Source organism: Scyliorhinus torazame, chromosome 4, assembly GCF_047496885.1.
Source record: "Scyliorhinus torazame isolate Kashiwa2021f chromosome 4, sScyTor2.1, whole genome shotgun sequence".
In the NCBI taxonomy this organism is placed as follows: Eukaryota; Metazoa; Chordata; class Chondrichthyes; order Carcharhiniformes; family Scyliorhinidae; genus Scyliorhinus; species Scyliorhinus torazame.
In genome coordinates this window covers 83,243,702-83,268,341 of record NC_092710.1, presented here as the reverse complement: position 1 = coordinate 83,268,341, position 24,640 = coordinate 83,243,702, and the positions used below count along the sequence as shown (strand labels likewise).

General features: G+C 52.5%; 1 protein-coding gene across 1 annotated transcript; it reads left to right on the top strand.

Moving 5' to 3' along the window:
• The first annotated feature begins 3,408 nt into the window (after positions 1-3,408).
• ncstn (nicastrin) lies at positions 3,409-23,078 on the top strand. The gene is made up of 10 exons (XM_072498332.1): positions 3,409-3,563; positions 4,628-4,732; positions 5,454-5,525; positions 5,821-5,990; positions 7,949-8,051; positions 18,565-18,660; positions 19,351-19,438; positions 19,571-19,731; positions 19,812-20,024; positions 22,870-23,078. Exons 1-10 carry the CDS (start codon positions 3,543-3,545, stop codon positions 22,990-22,992), a joined length of 1,152 nt encoding a protein of 383 aa, XP_072354433.1. The 5' UTR covers positions 3,409-3,542; the 3' UTR covers positions 22,993-23,078.
• The last annotated feature ends 1,562 nt before the right edge of the window (positions 23,079-24,640 follow it).

The window sequence follows — 24,640 nt, the reverse complement described above, 5'->3', positions numbered from 1 at the left end:
CTTGCCCGTGCCCCCTTGCCCGTGCCCCCTTGCCCGTGCCCCCTTGCCCGTGCCCCCTTGCCCGTGCCCCCTTGCCCGTGCCCCCTTGGCCCGTGCCCCCTTGCCCGTGCCCCCTTGCCCGTGCCCCCTTGCCCGTGCCCCCTTGCCCGTGCCCCCTTGCCCGTGCCCCCTTGCCCGTGCCCCCTTGCCCGTGCCCCCTTGCCCGTGCCCCCCCGTGCCCCCCGTGCCCCCGTGCCCCCGTGCCCCCGTGCCCCCGTGCCCCCGTGCCCCCCGTGCCCCCGTGCCCCCGTGCCCCCGTGCGCCCGTGCCCCCGTGCCGCCCGTGCCCCCGTGCCGCCCGTGCCCCCGTGCCCCTCCGTGCCCCCGTGCCCCCCGTGCCCCCCTTGCCCGTGCCCCCTTGCCCGTGCCCCCTTGCCCGTGCCCCCTTGCCCGTGCCCCCTTGCCCGTGCCCCTTGCCCGTGCCCCTTGCCCGTGCCCCCTTGCCCGTGCCCCCTTGCCCGTGCCCCCTTGCCCGTGCCCCCTTGCCCGTGCCCCCTTGCCCGTGCCCCCTTGCCCGTGCCCCCTTGCCCGTGCCCCCTTGCCCGTGCCCCCTTGCCCGTGCCCCCTTGCCCGTGCCCCCTTGCCCGTGCCCCCTTGCCCGTGCCCCCTTGCCCGTGCCCCCTTGCCCGTGCCCCCTTGCCCGTGCCCCTTGCCCGTGCCCCCTTGCCCGTGCCCCCTTGCCCGTGCCCCCTTGCCCGTGCCCCCTTGCCCGTGCCCCCTTGCCCGTGCCCCCTTGCCCGTGCCCCCTTGCCCGTGCCCCCTTGCCCGTGCCCCCTTGCCCGTGCCCCCTTGCCCGTGCCCCCTTGCCCGTGCCCCCTTGCCCGTGCCCCCTTGCCCGTGCCCCCTTGCCCGTGCCCCCTTGCCCGTGCCCCCTTGCCCGTGCCCCCTTGCCCGTGCCCCCTTGCCCGTGCCCCTTGCCCGTGCCCCCTTGCCCGTGCCCCCTTGCCCGTGCCCCCTTGCCCGTGCCCCCTTGCCCGTGCCCCCTTGCCCGTGCCCCCTTGCCCGTGCCCCCTTGCCCGTGCCCCCTTGCCCGTGCCCCCTTGCCCGTGCCCCCTTGCCCGTGCCCCCTTGCCCGTGCCCCCTTGCCCGTGCCCCCTTGCCCGTGCCCCCTTGCCCGTGCCCCCTTGCCCGTGCCCCCTTGCCCGTGCCCCCTTGCCCGTGCCCCCTTGCCCGTGCCCCCTTGCCCGTGCCCCCTTGCCCGTGCCCCCTTGCCCGTGCCCCCTTGCCCGTGCCCCCTTGCCCGTGCCCCCTTGCCCGTGCCCCCTTGCCCGTGCCCCCTTGCCCGTGCCCCCTTGCCCGTGCCCCCTTGCCCGTGCCCCCTTGCCCGTGCCCCCTTGCCCGTGCCCCCTTGCCCGTGCCCCCTTGCCCGTGCCCCCTTGCCCGTGCCCCCTTGCCCGTGCCCCCTTGCCCGTGCCCCCTTGCCCGTGCCCCCTTGCCCGTGCCCCCTTGCCCGTGCCCCCTTGCCCGTGCCCCCTTGCCCGTGCCCCCTTGCCCGTGCCCCCTTGCCCGTGCCCCCTTGCCCGTGCCCCCTTGCCCGTGCCCCCTTGCCCGTGCCCCCTTGCCCGTGCCCCCTTGCCCGTGCCCCCTTGCCCGTGCCCCCTTGCCCGTGCCCCCTTGCCCGTGCCCCCTTGCCCGTGCCCCCTTGCCCGTGCCCCCTTGCCCGTGCCCCCTTGCCCGTGCCCCCTTGCCCGTGCCCCCTTGCCCGTGCCCCCTTGCCCGTGCCCCCTTGCCCGTGCCCCCTTGCCCGTGCCCCCTTGCCCGTGCCCCCTTGCCCGTGCCCCCTTGCCCGTGCCCCCTTGCCCGTGCCCCCTTGCCCGTGCCCCCTTGCCCGTGCCCCCTTGCCCGTGCCCCCTTGCCCGTGCCCCCTTGCCCGTGCCCCCTTGCCCGTGCCCCCTTGCCCGTGCCCCCTTGCCCGTGCCCCCTTGCCCGTGCCCCCTTGCCCGTGCCCCCTTGCCCGTGCCCCCTTGCCCGTGCCCCCTTGCCCGTGCCCCCTTGCCCGTGCCCCCTTGCCCGTGCCCCCTTGCCCGTGCCCCCTTGCCCGTGCCCCCTTGCCCGTGCCCCCTTGCCCGTGCCCCCTTGCCCGTGCCCCCTTGCCCGTGCCCCCTTGCCCGTGCCCCCTTGCCCGTGCCCCCTTGCCCGTGCCCCCTTGCCCGTGCCCCCTTGCCCGTGCCCCCTTGCCCGTGCCCCCTTGCCCGTGCCCCCTTGCCCGTGCCCCCTTGCCCGTGCCCCCTTGCCCGTGCCCCCTTGCCCGTGCCCCCTTGCCCGTGCCCCCTTGCCCGTGCCCCCTTGCCCGTGCCCCCTTGCCCGTGCCCCCTTGCCCGTGCCCCCTTGCCCGTGCCCCCTTGCCCGTGCCCCCTTGCCCGTGCCCCCTTGCCCGTGCCCCCTTGCCCGTGCCCCCTTGCCCGTGCCCCCTTGCCCGTGCCCCCTTGCCCGTGCCCCCTTGCCCGTGCCCCCTTGCCCGTGCCCCCTTGCCCGTGCCCCCTTGCCCGTGCCCCCTTGCCCGTGCCCCCTTGCCCGTGCCCCCTTGCCCGTGCCCCCTTGCCCGTGCCCCCTTGCCCGTGCCCCCTTGCCCGTGCCCCCTTGCCCGTGCCCCCTTGCCCGTGCCCCCGTGCCCGTGCCCCCTTGCCCGTGCCCCCTTGCCCGTGCCCCCGTGCCCGTGCCCCCTTGCCCGTGCCCCCTTGCCCGTGCCCCCGTGCCCGTGCCCCCGTGCCCGTGCCCCCGTGCCCGTGCCCCCTTCCCTCTCTGCCTCCCCCCTTCCCTCTCTGCCTCCCCCCTTCCCTCTCTGCCTCCCCCCTTCCCTCTCTGCCTCCCCCCTTCCCTCTCTGCCTCCCCCCTTCCCTCTCTGCCTCCCCCCTTCCCTCTCTGCCTCCCCCCTTCCCTCTCTGCCTCCCCCCTTCCCTCTCTGCCTCCCCCCTTCCCTCTCTGCCTCCCCCCTTCCCTCTCTGCCTCCCCCCTTCCCTCTCTGCCTCCCCCCTTCCCTCTCTGCCTCCCCCCTTCCCTCTCTGCCTCCCCCCTTCCCTCTCTGCCTCCCCCCTTCCCTCTCTGCCTCCCCCCTTCCCTCTCTGCCTCCCCCCTTCCCTCTCTGCCTCCCCCCTTCCCTCTCTGCCTCCCCCCTTCCCTCTCTGCCTCCCCCCTTCCCTCTCTGCCTCCCCCCTTCCCTCTCTGCCTCCCCCCTTCCCTCTCTGCCTCCCCCCTTCCCTCTCTGCCTCCCCCCTTCCCTCTCTGCCTCCCCCCTTCCCTCTCTGCCTCCCCCCCCATACCTCTTTCCTCTCCATCCCCCTTTCTCTGTCTCCCCCCCCCTTTCTTCTCCCCTCTCCGTCTCTCCCCCCGTTCGCTCTCTGTCTTCCCCCACATCCCTCTCTGTCTCCCCAGCTGGATGCCAGCTCCTTCTTTTGGGGGGTAGCGCCTGGAGCAGACAGCACAGTCTCTGGATTTATCGCACTGCTCGCCGCAGCTGAAGCGCTTGGACGGCTAACGGACAACACAACACTGAAGAAAAATGTCATGTTTGTCTTCTTCCAGGGGGTAAGCACGGGGTTAGAGACAGAGTAAACCTCCCTCTACACTGTCCCTATCAAACACTCCCAGGACAGGTACAGCACGGGGTTAGAGACCGAGTAAAGATCCCTCCACACTGTCCCCATCAAACACTCCCAGGACAGGTACAGCACAGGGTTAGATACAGAGTAACGCTCCCTCTGCACTGTCCCCATCAAACACTCCCAGGACAGGTACAACACAGGTACAGCACTGGGTAAGATACAGAGTAAATCTCCCTCTACACTGTCCCCATCAAACACTCCCAGCACAGGTACAGCACGGGGTAAGATACAGAGTAAAGCTCCCTCTACACTGTCCCCATCAAACACTCCCAGGACAGGTACAGCACAGGGTTAGATACAGAGTAACGCTCCCTCTGCACTGTCCCCATCAAACACTCCCAGGACAGGTACAACACGGGGCAAGATACAGAGTAAATCTCCCTCTACACTGTCCCCATCAAACACTCCCAGCACAGGTACAGCACAGGTACACCACTGGGTAAGATACAGAGTAAATCTCCCTCTCCACTGTCCCCATCAAACACTCCCAGCACAGGTACAGCACGGGGTAAGATACAGAGTAAAGCTCCCTCTACACTGTCCCCATCACACACACAGGACAGCTACAGCACGGGGTTATTTACAGAGTAAAGCTCCCTCTACACCGTCCCCATCAAACACTCCCAGGACAGGTACAGCAAGGGGTTAGATACAGAGTAAAAGCTCCCTCTACACTGTCCCCATCAAACACTCCCAGGACAGGTACAGCACGGGGTTGGATACAGAGTAAAGCACCCTCTATACTGTCCCTATCAAACACTCTCAGGACAGGTACAGCACGGGGTTGGATACAGAGTAAAGCTCCCTCTACACTGTCCCCATCAAACACTCCCAGGACAGTTACAGCATGGGGTAAGATACAGAGTAAAGCTCCCTCTACACTGTCCCCATCAAACACTCCCAGGACAGGTACAGCACGGGGTTAGATACAGAGTAAATCTCCCTCTATACGGTATTTTGCTCAAAGCTGTTCTCTCCTCTTCCCAGGAAACCTTTGATTACATTGGCAGTTCCAGGATGGTGTTTGACATGAAACGAGGGCAGTTCCCAATCCAACTCGAGAATGTTGACTCTTTTGTGGAGCTTAATCAGGTTTGTAGATCCAGCAGTGTGTGACAGCAGGATTACATTGGATATTGAGGGTGTGAGGGGGAGAGGGGGATTAGACTGGGTGGAATATTGAAGGGAGTGAGGAGGATTAGAGTGGGTGCGATATTGAAGGGAGATAGGGGGATTAGAATGGGTGGGATAGTGAGGGGGATTATACTGGGTGGGATATTGAAGGGAGTGAGGGGGATTAGACTGGGTGGTATATGGAAGGGGAGGGGGATTATACTGGGTGAGATATTGAAGGGAGTGAGGGGGATTGGACTGGGTGGGATATTGAAGGGAGTGAGGGGGATTATACTGGGTGGGATGTTAAAGGGTGTGAGGGGGATTAGACTGGGTAGGATATTGAAGGAAGTGAGGGGGATTATACTGGGTGGGATATTGAAGGGAGTGAGGGGGAGTAGACTGGGTAGGATTTTGAAGGGAGTGAGGGGGATTAGACTGGGTGGGATATTGAAGGGAGTGAGGGGGATTAGAGTGGGTGGGATAGTGAAGGGAGTGAGGGGGATTATACTGGGTGGGATATTGAAGGGAGTGAGGGGATTAGACTGGGTAGGATTTTGAGGGGATTAGAGGGGGTGGGATAGTGAAGGGGATTAGAGTGGGTGGGATAGTAAAGGGAGTGAGGGGGATTAGACTGAGTGGGATATTAAAAGGAGAGGGTGTGCGATGTTGGGTTAAAATGCCGCTGTTTTGATTGTAGGTTGGAGGAGGCACGTCTTTGTGGGTTCACACGGACCCGATCTCTCGACAGAACTCCACCATTGAACAGAAGGTATGAACTCTGTCTCTGCGTCTCTGTCCCCTCACTCACAGTCTGTGCCTCCTTCCCCCTCTCCTCCCCCCCCCCCCCCCCCATTGTTTCGCTCTTGCAATAATTAACCTGCCCACATTAACCCACTGTCTCTCTCTTTCCTCTGCTCTTCCTCTGGTCCCCACTTCCCTGCTCCTCCCAATCCCAGCTGTCTCCCTCTGTGCTGACCCACTCATTGCTCTCCACCTTTCTGTGAGCCACAGGCCACATTCCAGTCACCGTGTCTCACTCTCCCTCCCCCTTCTCTCATGGACAGGTCCAGAGCCTCCTGGAATCTCTCTCCAACGCCACCTTGGGAACCAACATCAGTGCGAGGGAACCCGGACACAGTCAGCCGCTCCCGCCTTCCTCGTTCCACAGTTTTCTGCGGGCGGGGGCCATACCTGGGGTTGTGCTGACGGATCACGATGGTGCGTTCACCAACAGGTCTGTGCCCTTCTTACCCTGGCTCTGTGCCCAGCCTTCACCAGAGCTGAGAGCCCCCCTCTACCCTCAAGCTGCCAACCATCGAGCTGGGGAACTTGCCCTTCCCCAGTGCATACTGGACAGAGAAGCCGCAGAAGCAGGAAGAAATCTCCGTGTTCTCACACCTCGCCTCGCCTCAGCACCTTCCACAGCGCCTTGTAGCCAATGAAGTACTTGGTGAGGTGTAGTCACTTGGATTGGAGGGAACACTGCAGCCAATTGGTGCACAGCAAAGACCCACAACCACCATTTTTGATAATGTCATCAATAATTTGTTTTTCGTGATATTACTTAAGGAATATATATTGGCCTAGGGACATGGATGAGAATATCTCCAAACCCTGCCCCACTCCCTCAGTACTGACCCTCTGACAGTGCAGCTCTCCCTCAGTACTGACCCGCTGACAGTGCAGCGCTCCCTCAGTACTGACCCTCTGACAGTGCAGCACTCCCTCAGTACTGACCCTGTGACAGTGCAGCATTCCCTCAGTACTGACCGTCTGACAGTGCAGCATTCCCTCAGTACTGATCCTCTGACAGTGCAGCACTCCATCAGTACTGACCCTCTGACAGTGCAGCGCTCCCTCAGTACTGACTCTGACAGTGCAGCACTCCCTCAGAACTGACCCTGTGACAGTGCAGCATTCCCTCAGTACTGACCGTCTGACAGTGCAGCATTCCCTCAGTACTGATCCTCTGACAGTGCAGCATTCCCTCAGTACTGACCCTCTGACAGTGCAGCGCTCCCTCAGTACTGACTCTCTGCCAGTGCAGCACTCCCTCAGTACTGACCGTCTGACAGTGCAGCACTCCCTCAGTACTGACCCCCTGACAGTGCAGCACTCCCTCCGTACTGACCCTCTGACAGTGCAGCGCTCCCTCAGTACTGACCCTCTGACAGTGCAGCACTCCCTCAGTACTGACCCTCTGACAGTGCAGCACTCCCTCAGTACTGACCCTCTGACAGTGCAGCACTCCCTCCGTACTGACCCTCTGACAGTGCAGCGCTCCCTCAGTACTGACTCTCTGACAGTGCAGCGCTCCCTCAGTACTGACCCTCTGACAGTGCAGCACTCCCTCAGTACTGACCGTCTGACAGTGCAGCACTCCCTCCGTACTGACCCTCTGACAGTGCAGCGCTCCCTCAGTACTGACTCTCTGACAGTGCAGCACTCCCTCAGTACTGACCCTCTGACAGTGCAGCGCTCCCTCAGTACTGACCCTCTGACAGTGCAGCACTCCCTCAGTACTGACCGTCTGACAGTGCAGCACTCCCTCCGTACTGACCCTCTGACAGTGCAGCGCTCCCTCAGTACTGACTCTCTGACAGTGCAGCGCTCCCTCAGTACTGACCCTCTGACAGTGCAGCACTCCCTCAGTACTGACCGTCTGACAGTGCAGCACTCCCTCCGTACTGACCCTCTGACAGTGCAGCGCTCCCTCAGTACTGACTCTCTGACAGTGCAGCGCTCCCTCAGTACTGACCCTCTGACAGTGCAGCACTCCCTCAGTGCTGACCCTCTGACAGTGCAGCGCTCCCTCAGTACTGACCCTCTGACAGTGAAGGACTCCCTCAGTACTGACCCTGTGACAGTGCAGCACTCCCTCAGTACTGACCCCCTGACAGTGCAGCACTCCCTCAGTACTGACCCTCTGACAGTGCAGCACTCCCTCAGACTGACCCTCTGACAGTGCGGCAATCTTTCAGTGCTCTATTTCGGGAGGAACATCTTTCCCCTGACAGAGGAATACAGTCGCACAGTGAAGAGTGTCAGGTGTGAATTGTGATGATGCACCTCGATAAACACATGTGGCGTGTTGCTCTGCTGCAGGTGTGACAGTCAGCATTTTTCAGATGAACATTGTTCAGGCACCAATCCCATTGCTTCTGTAACCTTGTGCTGTATTCTGATTGGCAGATACTACGAGAGTGCTTATGATGTGGCAGAGAACATCGGATTGAAATATCCTGAAGGCCTCTCGCCTGAGGAATCACTAAACTATATCACAGACACGGCGAGGGTATGCCTGACATTGACATGGACACCCACGCCGGTCGATATTAACACTCTCCTGATGACACCTTGTAAATACTAACAAATTCTCCTGGAGACCCCCTTGCACATTAACACACTCCCAGAGCCCCTCCCTGTAAATATTAACACTCTCCCGGAGACCCCTTGTAAATATAAACACTCTCTGGAGACCCCCTGTAAATATTAACACTCTCTCCGGGACATCCTGTAAATATTAACAGTCTCACCGGGACATCCTGTAAATATTAACACTCTCTCCGAGACCCCCTGTAAATATTAACAGTCTCACCGGGACATCCTGTAAATATTAACACTCTCTCTGAGACCCCCTGTAAATATTAACACTCTCTCCGGGACATCCTGTAAATATTAACACTCTCCGAGACATCCTGTAAATATTAACACTCTCCGGGACATCCTGTAAATATTAACACACACTCCGGGTGTTATGGGAGATGTGTTTTCAGAACCCCAAAATGTATCATGAAGTTCAACCAACCTCCCCCTTTAATGCTATTGTTGCTTTTCCGAGCACATGGCTTGTTCCCCAGGTGTGATATTACAAATATGGACACATGGGTTTTTAAACCCAAAACAATGTTTATTCCATGAACTCAACTTAACCTTTTAAATAAACATTGGATCTCTTAACACTCCTTACTTCAAAGCTAACTCTGAAAATATTACAACACTAAATAATCCTTCAGTTATTCCTTGCAACATCCATGAGACTTAACACCTTTAAACAGAAACACATCAGGTTAAAGGCTTTACTATTATGAGTTTAGATCACCCAAATGATCCAGAGATAGTCTTTCATGACAGAGATCACAGCAGATCCAGCTTACTGCAAACACAGACACACCCAAGCTCTTTTTCAACCTGAAACTTCAAAATGGCTGAACTGAGCTCAGCTCCACCCACTCTCTGACATCACTTTTCTTAAAGGTACATTGCTTAAACATCCATTTCTTAAAGGTACTATCACATGACATCTCCCCCCCCCCCCCCCAAAAAAGAGCAACTTCAAGATGGTTTCATCCACTAAGAAATGCACACAGTAAAAAATATTTTTTCGTTTCACAAAATAAAAACACACGCAAACAGGCATAGTAATAGAGTCCATTTTTCTTTGTTCTTCTTCCTCCAACGGAAATCCTTCTCGATTGACAGTCTCTTTGAACAAGAAAGTCTGCACAATCCATCCATTACTCTACGCGAGGTTTGCTAGTGTCACACGGGAGGGTTTAAACTAGTATGGCAGGGGGGTGGGCACGGGAGCAATAGGTCAGAAGGTGAAAGCATTGAGGGAGAACTAGGGAATAGGGACAGTGGGGCTCTGAGGCAGAGCAGACAGGGAGAAGTTGTTGAACACAGCGGGTCTGGTGGCCTGAAGTGCATATGTTTTAATGCAAGAAGTATTACGGGTAAGGCAGATGAACTCAGAGCTTGGATTAGTACTTGGAACCATGATGTTGTTGCCATTACAGAGACCTGGTTGAGGGAAGGGCAGGATTGGCAGCTAAACGTTCCAGGATTTAGATGTTTCAGGCGGGATAGAGGGAGATGTAAAAGGGGTGGCGGTGTTGCGCTACTGGTTAGGGAGAATATCACAGCTGTACTGCGGGAGGACACCTCAGAGGGCAGTGAGGCTATATGGCTAGAGATCAGGAATAAGAAGGGTGCAGTCACAATGTTGGGGGTTTACTACAGGCCTCCCAACAGCCAGCGGGAGATAGAGGAGCAGATAGGTAGACAGATTTTGGAAAAGAGTAAAAACAACAGGGTTGTGGTGATGGGAGACTTCAACTTCCCCAATATTGACTGGGACTCACTTAGTGCCAGGGGCTTAGACGGGGCGGAGTTTGTAAGGAGCATCCAGGAGGGCTTCTTAAAACAATATGTAGACAGTCCAACTAGGGAAGGGGCGGTACTGGACCTGGTATTGGGGAATGAGCCCGGCCAGGTGGTAGATGTTTCAGCAGGGGAGCATTTCGGTAACAGTGACCACAATTCAGTAAGTTTTAAAGTACTGGTGGACAAGGATAAGAGTGGTCCTAGGATGAATGTGCTAAATTGGGGGAAGGCTAATTATAACAATATTAGGCGGGAACTGAAGAACATAGATTGGGGGCGGATGTTTGAGGGCAAATCAGCATCTGACATGTGGGAGGCTTTCAAGTGTCAGTTGAAAGGAATTCAGGACCGGCATGTTCCTGTGAGGAAGAAGGATAAATATGGCAATTTTCGGGAACCTTGGAAAACAAGAGATATTGTAGGCCTCGTCAAAAAGAAAAAGGAGGCATTTGTCAGGACTAAAAGGCTGGGAAATGACGAAGCCTGCGTGGAATATAAGGAAAGTAGGAAGGAACTTAAGCAAGGAGTCAGGAGGGCTAGAAGGGGTCACGAAAAGTCATTGGCAAATAGGGTTAAGGAAAATCCCAAGGCTTTTTACACGTACATAAAAAGCAAGAGGGTAGCCAGGGAAAGGGTTGGCCTACTGAAGGATAGGCAAGGGAATCTATGTGTGGAGCCAGAGGAAATGGGCGAGGTACTAAATGAATACTTTGCATCAGTATTCACCAAAGAGAAGAAATTGGTAGATGTTGAGTCTGGAGAAGGGCGTGTAGATAGCCTGGGTCACATTGAGATCCAAAAAGACGAGGTGTTGGGTGTCTTAAAAAATATTAAGGTAGATAAGTCCCCAGGGCCTGATGGGATCTACCCCAGAATACTGAAGGAGGCTGGAGAGGAAATTGCTGAGGCCTTGACAGAAATCTTTGGATCCTCACTGTCTTCAGGGGATGTCCCGGAGGACTGGAGAATAGCCAATGTTGTTCCTCTGTTTAAGAAGGGTAGCAAGGATAATCCAGGGAACTACAGGCCGGTGAGCCTTACTTCAGTGGTAGGGAAATTACTGGAGAGGATTCTTCGAGACAGGATCTACTCCCATTTGGAAGCAAATGAACGTATTAGTGAGAGGCAGCATGGTTTTGTGAAGGGGAGGTCGTGTCTCACTAACTTGATAGAGTTTTTCGAGGAGGTCACTAAGATGATTGATGCAGGTAGGGCAGTGGATGTTGTCTATATGGACTTCAGTAAGGCCTTTGACAAGGTCCCTCATGGTAGACTAGTACAAAAGGTGAAGTCACACGGGATCAGGGGTGAGCTGGCAAGGTGGATACAGAACTGGCTAGGTCATAGAAGGCAGAGAGTAGCAATGGAAGGATGCTTTTCTAATTGGAGGGCTGTGACCAGTGGTGTTCCACAGGGATTAGTGCTGGGACCTTTGCTCTTTGTAGTATATATAAATGATTTGGAGGAAAATGTAACTGGTCTGATTAGTAAGTTTGCAGACGACACAAAGTTTGGTGGAATTGCGGATAGCGATGAGGACTGTCAGAGGATACAGCAGGATTTAGATTGTTTGGAGACTTGGGCTGAGAGATGGCAGATGGAGTTTAATCCGGACAAATGTGAGGTAATGCATTTTGGAAGGTCTAATGCAGGTAGGGAATACACAGTGAATGGTAGAACCCTCAAGAGTATTGAAAGTCAAAGAGATCTAGGAGTACAGGTCCACAGGTCACTGAAAGAGGCAACACAGGTGGAGAAGGTAGTCAAGAAGGCATACGGCATGCTTGCCTTCATTGGCCGGGGCATTGAGTATAGGAATTGGAAGTCATGTTGCAGCTGTATAGAACCTTAGTTAGGCCACACTTGGAGTATAGTATTCAATTCTGGTCGCCACACTACCAGAAGGATGTGGAGGCTTTAGAGAGGGTGCAGAAGAGATTTACCAGAATGTTGCCTGGTATAGAGGGCATTAGCTATGAGGAGCAGTTGAATAAACTCAGTTTGTTCTCACTGGAACGAAGGAGGTTGAGGGGCGACCTGATAGAGGTCTACAAAATTATGAGGGGCATAGACAGAGTGGATAGTCAGAGGCTTTTCCCCGGGGTAGAGGGGTCAATTACTAGGGGGCATAGGTTTAAGGTGAGAGGGGCAAGGTTTAGAGTAGATGTACGAGGCAAATATTTCACGCAGAGGGTAGTGGGTGCCTGGAACTCGCTACCGGAGGAGGTGGTGGAAGCAGGGACGATAATGACATTTAAGGGGCATCTTGACAAATACATGAATAGGATGGGAATATAGGGATACGGACCCCGGAAGTGCAGAAGATCGTAGTTTAGTCGGGCAGCATGGTCGGCATGGGCTTGGAGGGCCGAAGGGCCTGTTCCTGTGCTGTACATGTCTTTGTTCTTTGTACTCCTCGGCATTTCGCTTTAGAATCAGATACTTTAGTTCAATCTGACCACAGAGTCCCTTGCAATTCTCCAATACAGGAACATTGGTCCACATCTTTCAGGCAGTCAAATGCTTGTTGAAAGTCCGCTGTCCATTGAAATTTTTGACGTTTCTTTAGGCAGTCCTTCAATGGAGCAACCACGCTACAAATCTTTTGCACAAAGTTTCGATCAAATTCATTCATGTTCAGAGATCGCATATTTCCCTTCGTCTCGAGGGTATCGAAAACTCCGCAAGGAAAGCGATTTGTGTTCTCCAAATTCACTTTCGGCTCGGTTCATCACCAAACCCGCCGCCTGAAGTCGATCGAAGAACTCCATACGATGTTTTAAATGTTCTTTCCATGTCTGGAAGTTGGAAATAAAAGCAGATTGTCCCACTTTCTCAATGCAACCCTTCAAACGTGGGATAGGATAAGAGTACGTTCTTGTAACTGCATTTACCTTTCGATAGTTCACACACAACCGTTGGGTACCGTATGGTTTAGGTACCATCACTATGGGTGAGCTCCATTGGCTGCAACCCACTTCAATTATGCCATTCTCAGCATACTCTCAATCTCTTTGTTAACCTGTGCTAATTTTAAAGGATTAAGTCTATATGGATGTTGTTTGATAGGAACAGCATTTCCCACATCTACATCATATATAGCCATTTTAGTACTTCCCAATTTATCTCTACAAACTTGCCCATGTGATATCAATAACTCTTTCAGGTCAGTTTGTTTTTCCTCTGGAAGGTAACTTAATAATTTATCCCAATTTTTAAGCACATCCTCAGTTTCCAATTTAATTTGAGGTACGTCAAATTCACAGTCATCTGGATTTGGTTCGTCACTTTGAGTTAGAATCATTAAAACCTCCTTTTTCTCTCCTTCCTTTTCAAAGTACCTTTTAAGCATATTCACATGACACACTCGGTGAGTTTTCCTTCTATTTTTACCACATAATTCACCTCACTTAATTTCCTTTCAATCTGATATGGCCCACAAAACCTAGCTTTTAAAGGCTCCCCTACCACTGGTAACAACACTAAATCTTTATCCCCACTGGCAAAACTACGAACTTTGGATTTCTTGTCCGCTACCCGTTCCATCACATTTTGTGCAACTTTCAAATGTTGTCTAGCCAATTCACCTGCTCTATTTAATCGTTCCCTAAAATTTGACACGTAATCCAATAGTGTAATTTCCGATTTCTCACCCACCAATTTTTCCTTAATCAATTTAAGTGGTCCTCGTACCTCATGACCAAAAATTAGTTCAAAAGGACTAAATTTGGTAGACTCATTAGTTGCATCCCTAATTGCAAACAATACGAATGGGATTCCTTTATCCCAATCCTCTGGATAATCTTGACAATACACCCTCAACATTGTCTTTAATGTCTGATGCCACCTTTCTAACACTCCCTGTGATTCTGGATGGTACGCAGTTGATTTAAATTGTTTTATTCCTAAGCTATCCATAACTTGATCCTTGATCCGATTGAATTTCTGTGGGTAGTCCATACCCAGTAAAGAATTTAAGTAACTCCTCCACAATCCTTTTAGCTGTCATTACGTACTGGAATGGCCTCCATTATAGTCAAAAGATATTGATTCCCACTTTTTGTTTTTGGAAGCGGTCCTACACAATCGATTAGGACCCTTGTAAAAGGTTCCTCAAATGCTGGAATGTGTATTAAGGGCGCTGGTTTTATCACTGCTTGAGGTTTCCCTATCACTTGACATGTGTGACATGATTGACAAAATTTAACATCTTTATGTAGTCCAGGCCAATAAAAATGTTTCTGGATTTTAGCTTGAGTTTTCCTTATTCCCAAATGACCTCCCACCGGTACCTCATGTGCAACTCGCAACACCTCCTTTCTATACCCTACCGGCAATACTACTTGATGAACTTCTGCCCACTTTTCATCCGCCTGTACATGTACAGGTCTCCATTTTCTCATCAAGACATCACTTTTACGGTAATGACACCCTGGTATACGCTTCCGTATATGCTTTCTGATATATCTGTTTTATTTCTACATCTTTCTGTTGTAACAATTTTCCTGAACTAAAAATATCCGCCTCGTCCTCCACATGTTCTTTTCCAACCATCTGATCAAAAATCGTTTCTGATAATTGCACTTTAACTTCATCTTCACTCTTTGATTTCTCCTCTTGTCTTAACCTGTGACTTTGCGACCTTGTTACTACACAATCCGGAAAAATCCCAGGATATTCGTCCTTCAACCCTTCAGTCGTCTGATTTTCCACTGGCTTATCAACCACAGTAGGCATCACTCCCACATGCGATCCAGCTATATCATTCCCCAAGATAAACTGTATTCCTGGACAAGATAGTTTCTCTATTACTCCTACGACCACTTCACCACTCTTCACTGGACTTTCCAACCTTATCTTATGTAATGGAACGCTACCCCTTTCACCCTGAATTCCACAGATCACCACCTTTTCTGGCAACCTTCTTCCCAAACTACATAATTCCTCATCTCTTACCATTAAAGATTGACTAGCCCCTGTATCTCTTAAAATTGTGACTTCTTTACCTGCTCCTCCTGCTACACATGAGTAAACTTTACCCACACAAGTAAATTTTTTAAAGACATCTGGCACCTTCTTATCAATCACCTCTTGATCAGGCTGTACAATCTTTTGCACCTCCTTCGCTTCACTTGGGCTTTCCTTTACCACTTTAACAAACCCCACTGTCTTATCCTGTTTTACCACATCAGCCTTCCCAGTGCTTTTCTTCAACCACCAACACTGACTTTACATGGCCTAGTTTATTACAGTGAAAACATTTGAAACTTTTCATCTCTTTTCCACCCTCCTGGATTTCTTTTTTAATCTGAGGTACACTCTCTTTATTGTCTCCCATCAGATCACCTTTATCTTTACCACTTGAGTATTTCTCATGTCCCCAATTTCTATCCCTCACCGGCGGAAACTGATGTCGGAAACCAATCTTTGATTTATGAACTAATTCATGATCATCTACCATTTCTGCTGCTTATCTCACAGTTTTAACCCTCTGTTCTTCCACATGAGTTCTCACTACATCAGGAACTGAATTTTTAAACTCCTCCAAAAGTATAATTTCTCTGAGAGCTTCATACGTTTGGTCTATTTTCAAAGCCCTTATCCACCTATCAAAACTATTCTGTTTGAGCCTTTCAAACTCCATGTATGTTTGACCAAATTATTTCCTTAAATTTCTAAACCTTTTGTAAGCTTCAGGCACTAGCTCATCTGCACTCAAGATGGATTTCTTCACCTCCTCATACGTTCCAGATACCTCCTGTAGTAGTGATGCAAACACTTCACTAGCCCTACCTACCAGCCTTGTTTGAATCAGTAATACCCACACGTCCTGTGGCCATTGCATTTGTTTAGCTACCTTCTCAAATGAAATGAAAAAGGCTTCTACCTCCTTCTCGTCAAACCTTGGCAATGCTTGGACATATTTAAATAGATCCCCACCACGTCTTGGACTGTGACGCTCTGTCTCATTATCCTCATCCATCTCCTCCAACTGTCCGTGTCTCTTTGCGTCTGCCAATTTTAACTGCTTTTCATGTTTCAGAGCCATTTTCCGAAGTTCAAACTCTCTCTTTTTCCCTTTCCTCTCTATCTCTTTCTTTGCTTCTTTCTTCTCTCTCCTTTTCTTTTTCCTCTCTATCTCTATCTCTTTCTTTTTCTTTCATTGCATATTCAAGCCGCTTTAATTCTTTTTCATGTTGAAGTTGCTTTAATTCTTTTTCATGTTCAAATTGCTTAATCTGCAACTGGAGCTTTGCCATATCTAATGAGTCAGAATGTATCACAGGCAAACGTAAATGCGCAGATACCGCGTTAAGTACCTCATCTTTTCGTATTATGCCGGGCAGTGTTAGCTGCAATGCTTTTGTCTGTCTTTACTCTCTGTCCGTAAAGTATCACGTGTTACCGCGTTCAACCCCAAAAACATCGGAGCCTCCGAAAGAACCATTGTTCACAGCACTCTCCCCACTTAAACTAAAATACCACACCAGAAAAGCAATAAACCTTCACTGTCTTTTAAGTTCACAAAAGCCAATCCAATAGATAGACTTTTATCCCCTTCAAGCCCACAATTGTTATGGGTGAGGTGTCTTCAGAACCCCAAAATGTATCATGGACTTCAACCAATCTCCCCTTTTAATGGATTGTTGCTTTTGAAGCACACTGCTTGTTCCCCAGTTGTGGTGTTGAAATTATGGACACGTGGCTTTGAACACAAAACAATGTTTATTCCATGAACTCAACTTAACCTCTTAAATAAACATTGGATCTCTTAACACCCCTTACTTCAAAGATAACCTTGAAAATATTACAACACTAAATAATCCTTCAGTTATTCCTTTCAACATCATAGATTATCATAGAATTTACAGTGCAGGAGGAGGCCATTCAGCCCATCGTGTCTCTTGGAAAGAGCACCCTACCCAAGGTCAACATCTCCAACCTGTCCCCATAACCCAGTAACCCCACCCAACACTAAGGGCAATTTTGGACACTAACGGCAATTTATCATGGCCAATCCACCTAACCTGCACATCTTTGGACTGTGGGAGGAAACCGGAGCACCCGGAGGTAACCCACGCACATACGGGGAGGATGTGCAGACTCCGCACAGACAGTGACCCAAGCCGGAATCGAACCTGGGACCCTGGAGCTGTGAAGCAATTGTGCTATCCACAGTGCTACCGTGCTGCCCCATGGTAACATCCATGAGACTTAACACCTTTAAACAGAAACACATCAGGTTAAAGGCTTTACTATTATGAGTTTAAATCACCCAAATGATCCAGAGATAGTCTTTCATGGCAGAGATCACAGCAGATCCAGCTCACTGCAAACACAGACACACACCCAAGCTCTTTTTCAAACTGAATCTTCAAAATGGCTGAACTGTGCTCGGCTCCACCCACTCTCTGACATCACTGTTTTCTTAAAGGTACATTGCTTAAACATCCATTTCTTAAAGGTACTCACATGATACCGGGACATCCTGTAAATATTAACACTCTCTCCGGGACATCCTGTAAATATTAACACACTCCCTGAGACATCCTGTAAATAGTAACACTCTCCCGGAGACCCCCTGTAAATATTAACACACTCCCGGAGACCCCCTGTAAATATTAACACACTCCCGGAGACCCCCTGTAAATATTAACACACTCCCAGAGACCCCCTGTAAATATTCACACACACTCCGGACATCCTGTAAATATTAACACTCTCTCCGGGACATCCTGTAAATATTAACACTCTCTCCGGGACATCCTGTAAATATTAACACTCTCCCTGGGACCCCCTGTAAATATTAACACTCCCGGAGACCCCCTGTCAATATTAACATCCTCCCAGAGACCCCCTGTCAATAGTAACACACTCCCAGAGACCCCCTGTAAATAGTAACACTCTCCCGGAGACCCCCTGTAAATAGTAACGCACTCCCAGAGACCCCCTGTAAATAGTAACACACTCCAGGAGACCCCCTGTAAATATTAACACTCTCTCCTGGATATCCTGTAAATATTAACACACTGCCAGGGACTCCCTGTAAATAGTAACCCACTCCTTGGGACCCCCTGTAAATATTAACACACTCCTGGAGACCCCCTGTAAATAGTAACACACTCCCAGAGACCCCCTGTAAATATTAACATACTCCCGGAGACCCTCTGTAAATATTAACAGTCTCCCAGAGACCCCCTATAAATATTAGCACACTCACAGAGACCCCCTGTAAATAGTAACACATTCCCAGAGACCCCCTGTAAATAGTAACACTCTCCCGGAGACCCCCTGTAAATATTAACACCCTCCCAGAGACCCCCTGTAAATAGTAACACACTCCCAGACACCCCCTGTAAATAGTAACACACTCCCAGAGACCCCCTCTAAATAGGTACACACTCCCAGGGACCCCCTGTAAATATTAACACTCTCCCGGAGAGCCCCTGTAAATATTAACACTCTCCCGGAGACCCCCTGTGAATATTAACACTCTCCCGGAGACCCCCTGTAAATATTAACACACTCCCGGAGACCCCCCTATATATATATCTATCTATGTATATATATATTAACCCCATCCTGTGTCCTTCTTATTCACTCACATTTCAATCTTGCACTAATCTCTCTGATCTCCGTAGAGTCTCACAGACGTGGGGACGGTGATGGCCAGGGTTTTGTACCACGAAGCTGGTGGCACCGACGATCTGGAGAATATCACCGCAAATCCTCAAATGGTGAGGATAGAAACCGCTTGCATTTTCTACCTTGTATGCCAAGAACTGCGAGAGGCTGAAAGGGGGGTTGGGGGGCAGAAATCTCCACGTAGTCTGCTGGAATATACTGACATTTCCTCATCTACAGACATTCCAAAAACTGCACTGATCATGATGCAGGTAAGAGGGCAGCACGGTAGCACAAGTGATTAGCGCTGTGGCTTCACAGCGCCAGGGTCCCAGGCTCGATTCCCGGCTGGGTCACAGTCTGTGTGGAGTCTGCACATTCTCCTTGTGTCTGCGTGGGTTTGCTCCGGGTGCTCCGGTTTCCTCCCACAGTCCAAAGACGTGGAGGTTAGGTGGATTGGGCATGCTAAATTGCCCTTTGTGTCCAAAGAAAGGTTAGGAGGGGTTATTGGGTTACAGGGTTTGGGAGGAAGTGAGGGCTTAAGTGGGTTGGTGCAGACTCGATGGGCCGAATGGCCTCCTTCTGCATTCTTTGACTGTGTGTAATGAAGTTCGGTGAATGCTGCAGGAAGCTGTGGAGATCCCGCATCAGACTGAGGGAACTTCTATATTCCCCTGCATACTCGGATGAAGCCTCAATTTAATGCCTCCTGCACAAGTGCAAGGGTGCCGGCAATGTGGGAGGGGGCTGAATTCTTGCACTGTTCCATGTGTATCTGAGTCACCCTGCACTGTCTCATTCAGGTATCCCGAATGCTTTACACATTCCTTGTGGAGCAGAATAACTCCTGGAGCCGCTCCATCCTAAGCACTGATGCACAGCACATTATGGGTAAGTTTGATCCCCCTCTCCCTCCCTCTCTCATCCCCTATATCCCCCTCTCGTTCGCTACACGCCCTTCTCGTTCGCTCCCATCCCCCTCGCTCTCTCACTCCTGTCTCTCTCTCTCTCTCCCCGCCACAGGTAAGATGGACATGATGTTCTATGTCTCAGCCAGTTTACACAAGGTGAACAAACCAACAGTTTTTGTGCAGCACATTCTGGCTAATGTGACAGGAACAGCCACTAACCTGACCGAGGAGGAATGCCGCAACGCAGACAAGCGTCCAGAGCAGGATCGGGACGTGAGTCTCCACATTCAACACTTTGCTCTTCTGTTGCTCTTTCTGCCTCATGCTCACTTTCACTCTTCCTCTTTCTGCAGCTCTACGAGTTTCTGTGGATCCAGGGCTGGGAGCTTGAAAACGCCACTGAGCCTAAGGCCTACTGTCTGCGGAGCTCCGTTTGGCTGTCTAAGGCTGTGTCACCAGCCTTCGAGCTCAAGGACTGGGCCTCGACCGAGTACTCGACCTGGACCGAGAGCCGGTGGAAAGGGTTCAGCGCCCGCATCTTCCTGGTGGCCAGCAGGAAGCTGGAGGTGGGTTGGCTTGGGGGGAGTCTTTGCTCTGGTGCGATGCCCATGCAGTGCAGCCTAGAGTCAAGGCCCCGCAGTCGTGGCCTTGTGTCATGGTTTCAACCATCGAGTTAAATGCCAGCATTGCGGCCTGTTGTCAAAACTTAATTCGGGTTAGACCCCGTTGTGCAGCCTGTTGTCAAGGCTTCCATCAGGTCAGACCTTGTTGTGCGGCGTGTCATGATTGCGACTGAGTTACCCACCAACGGGTGTTAGATTTGGAGGTAGGTGAGCACTTTGGTGATAGTGACCACAATTCAATTACGTTTACTTTAGTGATGGAAAGGGATATGTACCGCAGGGCAAGAGTTATATCTGGGGGAAAGGCAATTATGATGCGATGAGGCAAGACTTAGGATACATCGGATGGAGAGGAAAACTGCAGGGGATGGGCACAATGGAAATGTGGAGCTTGTTCAAGGAACAGCGACTGCGTGTCCTTGATAAGTATGTACCTGTCAGGCAGGGAGGAAGTGGTCGAGCAAGGGAACCGTGGTTTACTAAAGCAGTCGAAACGCTTGTCAAGAGGAAGAAGGAGGCTTATGTAAAGATGAGGCATGAAGGTTCAGTTAGGGCGCTCGAGAGTTACAAGTTAGCTAGGAAGGACCTAAAGAGAGAGCTAAGAAGAGCCAGGAGGGGACATGAGAAGTCTTTGGCAGGTAGGATCGAGGATAACCCTAAAGCTTTCTATAGATATGTCAGGAATAAAAGAATGACTAGGTTAAGAGTAGGGCCAGTCAAGGGCAGTAGTGGGAAGTTGTGCTTGGAGCCCGAGGAGATAGGAGAGGTGCTAAATGAATATTTTTCGTCAGTATTCACACAGGAAAAAGACAATGTTGTCGAGGAGAATACTGAGATTCAGGCTACTAGACTAGAAGGGCTTGAGGTTCATAAGGAGGAGGTGTTAGCAATTCTGGAAAGTGTGAAAATAGATAAGTCACCTGGGCCAGATGGGATTTATCCTAGGATTCTCTGGGAAGCTTGGGAGGAGATTGCTGAGCCTTTGGCCTTGATCTTTAAGTCATCTTTGTCTACAGGAATAGTGCCAGAAGACTGGAGGATAGCAAATGTTGTCCCCTTGTTCAAGAAGGGGAGTAGAGACAACCCAGGTAACTATAGACCAGTGAGCCTTACTTCTGTTGTGGGAAAAATCTTGGAAAGATTTATAAGAGATAGGATGTATAATCATCTGGAAAGGAATAATTTGATTAGAGATAGTCAACACGGTTTTGTGAAGGGTAGGTCGTGCCTCACAAACCTTATTGAGTTCTTTGAGAAGGTGACCAAACAGGTGGATGAGGGTAAAGCAGTTGATGTGGTGTATATGGATTTCAGTAAAGCGTTTGGTAAGGTTCCCCACAGTAGGCTACTACAGAAAATACGGAAGCATGGGATTCAGGGTGATTTAGCAGTTTGGATCAGAAATTGGCTAGCTGGAAGAAGACAAAGGGTGGTGGTTGATGGGAAATGTTCAGACTGGAGTCCAGTTACTAGTGGTGTACCACAAGGATCTGTTTTGGGGCCACTGCTGTTTGTCATTTTTATAAATGACCTGGAGGAGGGCGTAGAAGGATGGGTGAGTAAATTTGCAGATGACACTAAAGTCGGTGGAGCTGTGGACAGTGCGGAAGGATGTTACAAGTTACAGAGGGACATAGATAAGCTGCAGCGCTGGGCTGAGAGGTGGCAAATGGAGTTTAATGCAGAAAAGTATGAGGTGATTCATTTTGGAAGGAATAACAGGAAGACTGAGTACTGGGCTAATGGTAAGATTCTTGGCAGTGTGGATGAGCAGAGCGATCTCGGTGTCCATGTACATAGATCCCTGAAAGTTGCCACCCAGGTTGAGAGGGTTGTTAAGAAGGCGTACGGTGTGTTAGCTTTTATGGGTGGAGGGATTGAGTTTAGGAGCCATGAGGTCATGTTGCAGCTATACAACACTCTGGTGCGGCCGCATTTGGAGTATTGCATGCAATTCTGGTCACCTCATTATAGGAAGGATGTGGAAGCATTGGAAAGGGTGCAGAGGAGATTTACCAGAATGTTGCCTGGTATGGAGGGAAGATCTTATGAGGAAAGGCTGAGGGACTTGAGGCTGTTTTCGTTAGAGAGAAGAAGGTTAAGAGGTGACTTAATTGAAGCATACAAGATGATCAGAGGATTGGATAGGGTGGACAGTGAGAGCCTTTTTCCTCGGATGGTGATGTCTAGCATGAGGGGACATAGCTTTAAATTGAGGGGAGATAGATATAAGACACATGTCAGAGGTAGGTTCTTTACTCAGAGAGTAGTAAGGGCGTGGAATGCCCTGCCTGCAACAGTAGTGGACTCGCCAACACTAAGGGCATTCAAATGGTCATTGGATAGACATCTGGACAATAAGGGAATAGTGTAGATGGGCTTTAGATTGGTTTCACAGGTCGGCGCAACATCGAGGGCCGAAGGGCCTGTACTGCGCTGTAATGTTCTATGTTCTAACAGTGCAGCCTGCTGTGAAGGCTTCAATCAGATTAGATCCAGCAGTGTGGCCTGTTGTCAAGGCTTCAACCAAGTTGAAGCCGGCAGTGCAGCCTGTTGTCAAGGCTAGAATCTGGTTAGACCCCGCAGTGCGGCCTGTTGTCAAGGCTTCATTCGGATTAGACTGCCCAGTGCACCCTGTTGTCAAGGCTTCAATCAGGTTATACTGTACAGTGCGGCTTGTTGTCAAGCATTCAATGAGGTTATATTGCACAGGTTATATGTTGTCAAGGATCGGCTTCGCGTTCAGCTTCATGTGTGATGGTCTCTCTCTTTCTCCCGCTCTCCTCAGATCATCACGCTGCTGACAGGGCTCGGGGTCCTCTTGGTGTCACTCGTCCTCATCTACTTTGTCAACGCCAAGGCCAATGTCCTGTTCACAAGCCCAAGGGAGCACAGCACCGCCACCTACTAACCACGAGGACATCTTCCCTAGGGCAAGGGGGGAGGGGTGTGTGGACGAAGGGTGTCGGAATGAGAAAGAGAGAGGGGGTGGGGGAGATTGGGGGAGGTAAGTGCGTGTGGGGTGGGAAAGAGTGCGTGGGGGGAAAGTGTGCATGAGGGGTGGGGGGAAAGTGTGCATGAGGGGTGGGGGGAAAGTGCGCATGAGGGGTGGGGGGGGAGTGCGTGAGGGGTGGTGGGCGAAAGCGTGCGAGAGGGGTGGTGGGGGGGGAAAGCGTGTGTGAGGGGTGGTGGGGGGGAAAGCGAGCGTGAGGGTGGTGGGGAAAGAGTGCGTGAGGGGTGGTGGGGGGGAAAGCGAGCGTGAGGGTGGTGGGGAAAGAGTGCGTGAGGGGTGGTGGGGGGGAAAGAGTGCGAGGGGTGGGAGGAAAGAGTGCGTGAGGGTGGTGGGGAAAGCGTGTGTGAGGGGTGGTGGGGGGGAAAGCGAGCGTGAGGGTGGTGGGGAGGAAAGAGTGCGAGGGGTGGGAGGAAAGAGTGCGTGAGGGGTGGTGGGGGGGAAAGAGTGCGTGAGGGGTGGTGGGGGGGAAAGAGTGCGAGGGGTGGGAGGAAAGAGTGCGTGAGGGGTGGTGGGGGGGAAAGAGTGCGAGGGGTGGGAGGAAAGAGTGCGAGAGTGGTGGTGGGGGGAAAGCGAGCGTGAGGGTGGGGGGAAAGAGTGCGAGAGGGGTGGTGGGGGGGAAAGCGAGCGTGAGGGTGGTGGGGAAAGCGAGCGTGAGGGGTGGTGGGGGGGAAAGCGAGCGTGAGGGGTGGTGGGGGGGAAAGCGAGCGTGAGGGTGGTGGGGAAAGAGTGCGAGAGGGGTGGTGGGGGGGAAAGCGAGCGTGAGGGGTGGTGGGGGGGAAAGCGTGTGTGAGGGGTGGTGGGGGGGAAAGAGTGCGAGGGGTGGGAGGAACGAATGCGTGAGGGGTGGTGGGGGGGAAAGCGAGCGTGAGGGGTGGTGGGGGGGAAAGCGAGCGTGAGGGTGGGGGGGAAAGCGTGTGTGAGGGGTGGTGGGAGGGAAAGAGTGCGAGAGGGGTGGTGGGGGGGAAAGCGAGCGTGAGGGTGGTGGGGAAAGCGAGCGTGAGGGTGGTGGGGGGGAAAGAGTGCGAGGGGTGGGAGGAAAGAGTGCGTGAGGGTGGTGGGGGGGAAAGCGAGCGTGAGGGGTGGTGGGGGGGAAAGCGAGCGTGAGGGTGGGGGGGAAAGAGTGCGTGAGGGGTGGTGGGGGGAAAGCGAGCGTGAGGGTGGTGGGGGGGAAAGAGTGCGAGAGGGTGGTGGGGGGGAAAGAGTGCGAGGGGTGGGAGGAAAGAGTGCGTGAGGGTGGTGGTGGGGAAAGCGAGCGTGAGGGTGGTGGGGAAAGAGTGCGAGAGGGGTGGTGGGGGGGAAAGCGAGCGTGAGGGTGGTGGGGAAAGAGTGCGAGAGGGTGGTGGGGGGGGAAAGAGTGCGAGGGGTGGGAGGAAAGAGTGCGTGAGGGGTGGTGGGGGGGAAAGAGTGCGAGGGGTGGGAGGAAAGAGTGCGAAAGGGGTGGGGGAGGAAGGAGTGCGTGAGGAGTGGGGGTGAAGGGTGGGGTGGGGGGAAGTGCGAGAGGTGGGGAAGAGTACGAGGCGGGGTGAGAGGGAGGGGAATAACAATA

Bases quoted from the DNA above. Each gene is read 5' to 3' on its own strand.
- ncstn (XM_072498332.1), top strand. From the start codon at position 3,543: ATGTTTGTCTTCTTCCAGGGG. The intron at 8,052-18,564 runs GTATGCCTGACA...TGATCTCCGTAG, and splicing joins ATATCACAGACACGGCGAGG to AGTCTCACAGACGTGGGGAC. The intron at 20,025-22,869 runs GTGGGTTGGCTT...CGCTCTCCTCAG, and splicing joins TGGCCAGCAGGAAGCTGGAG to ATCATCACGCTGCTGACAGG.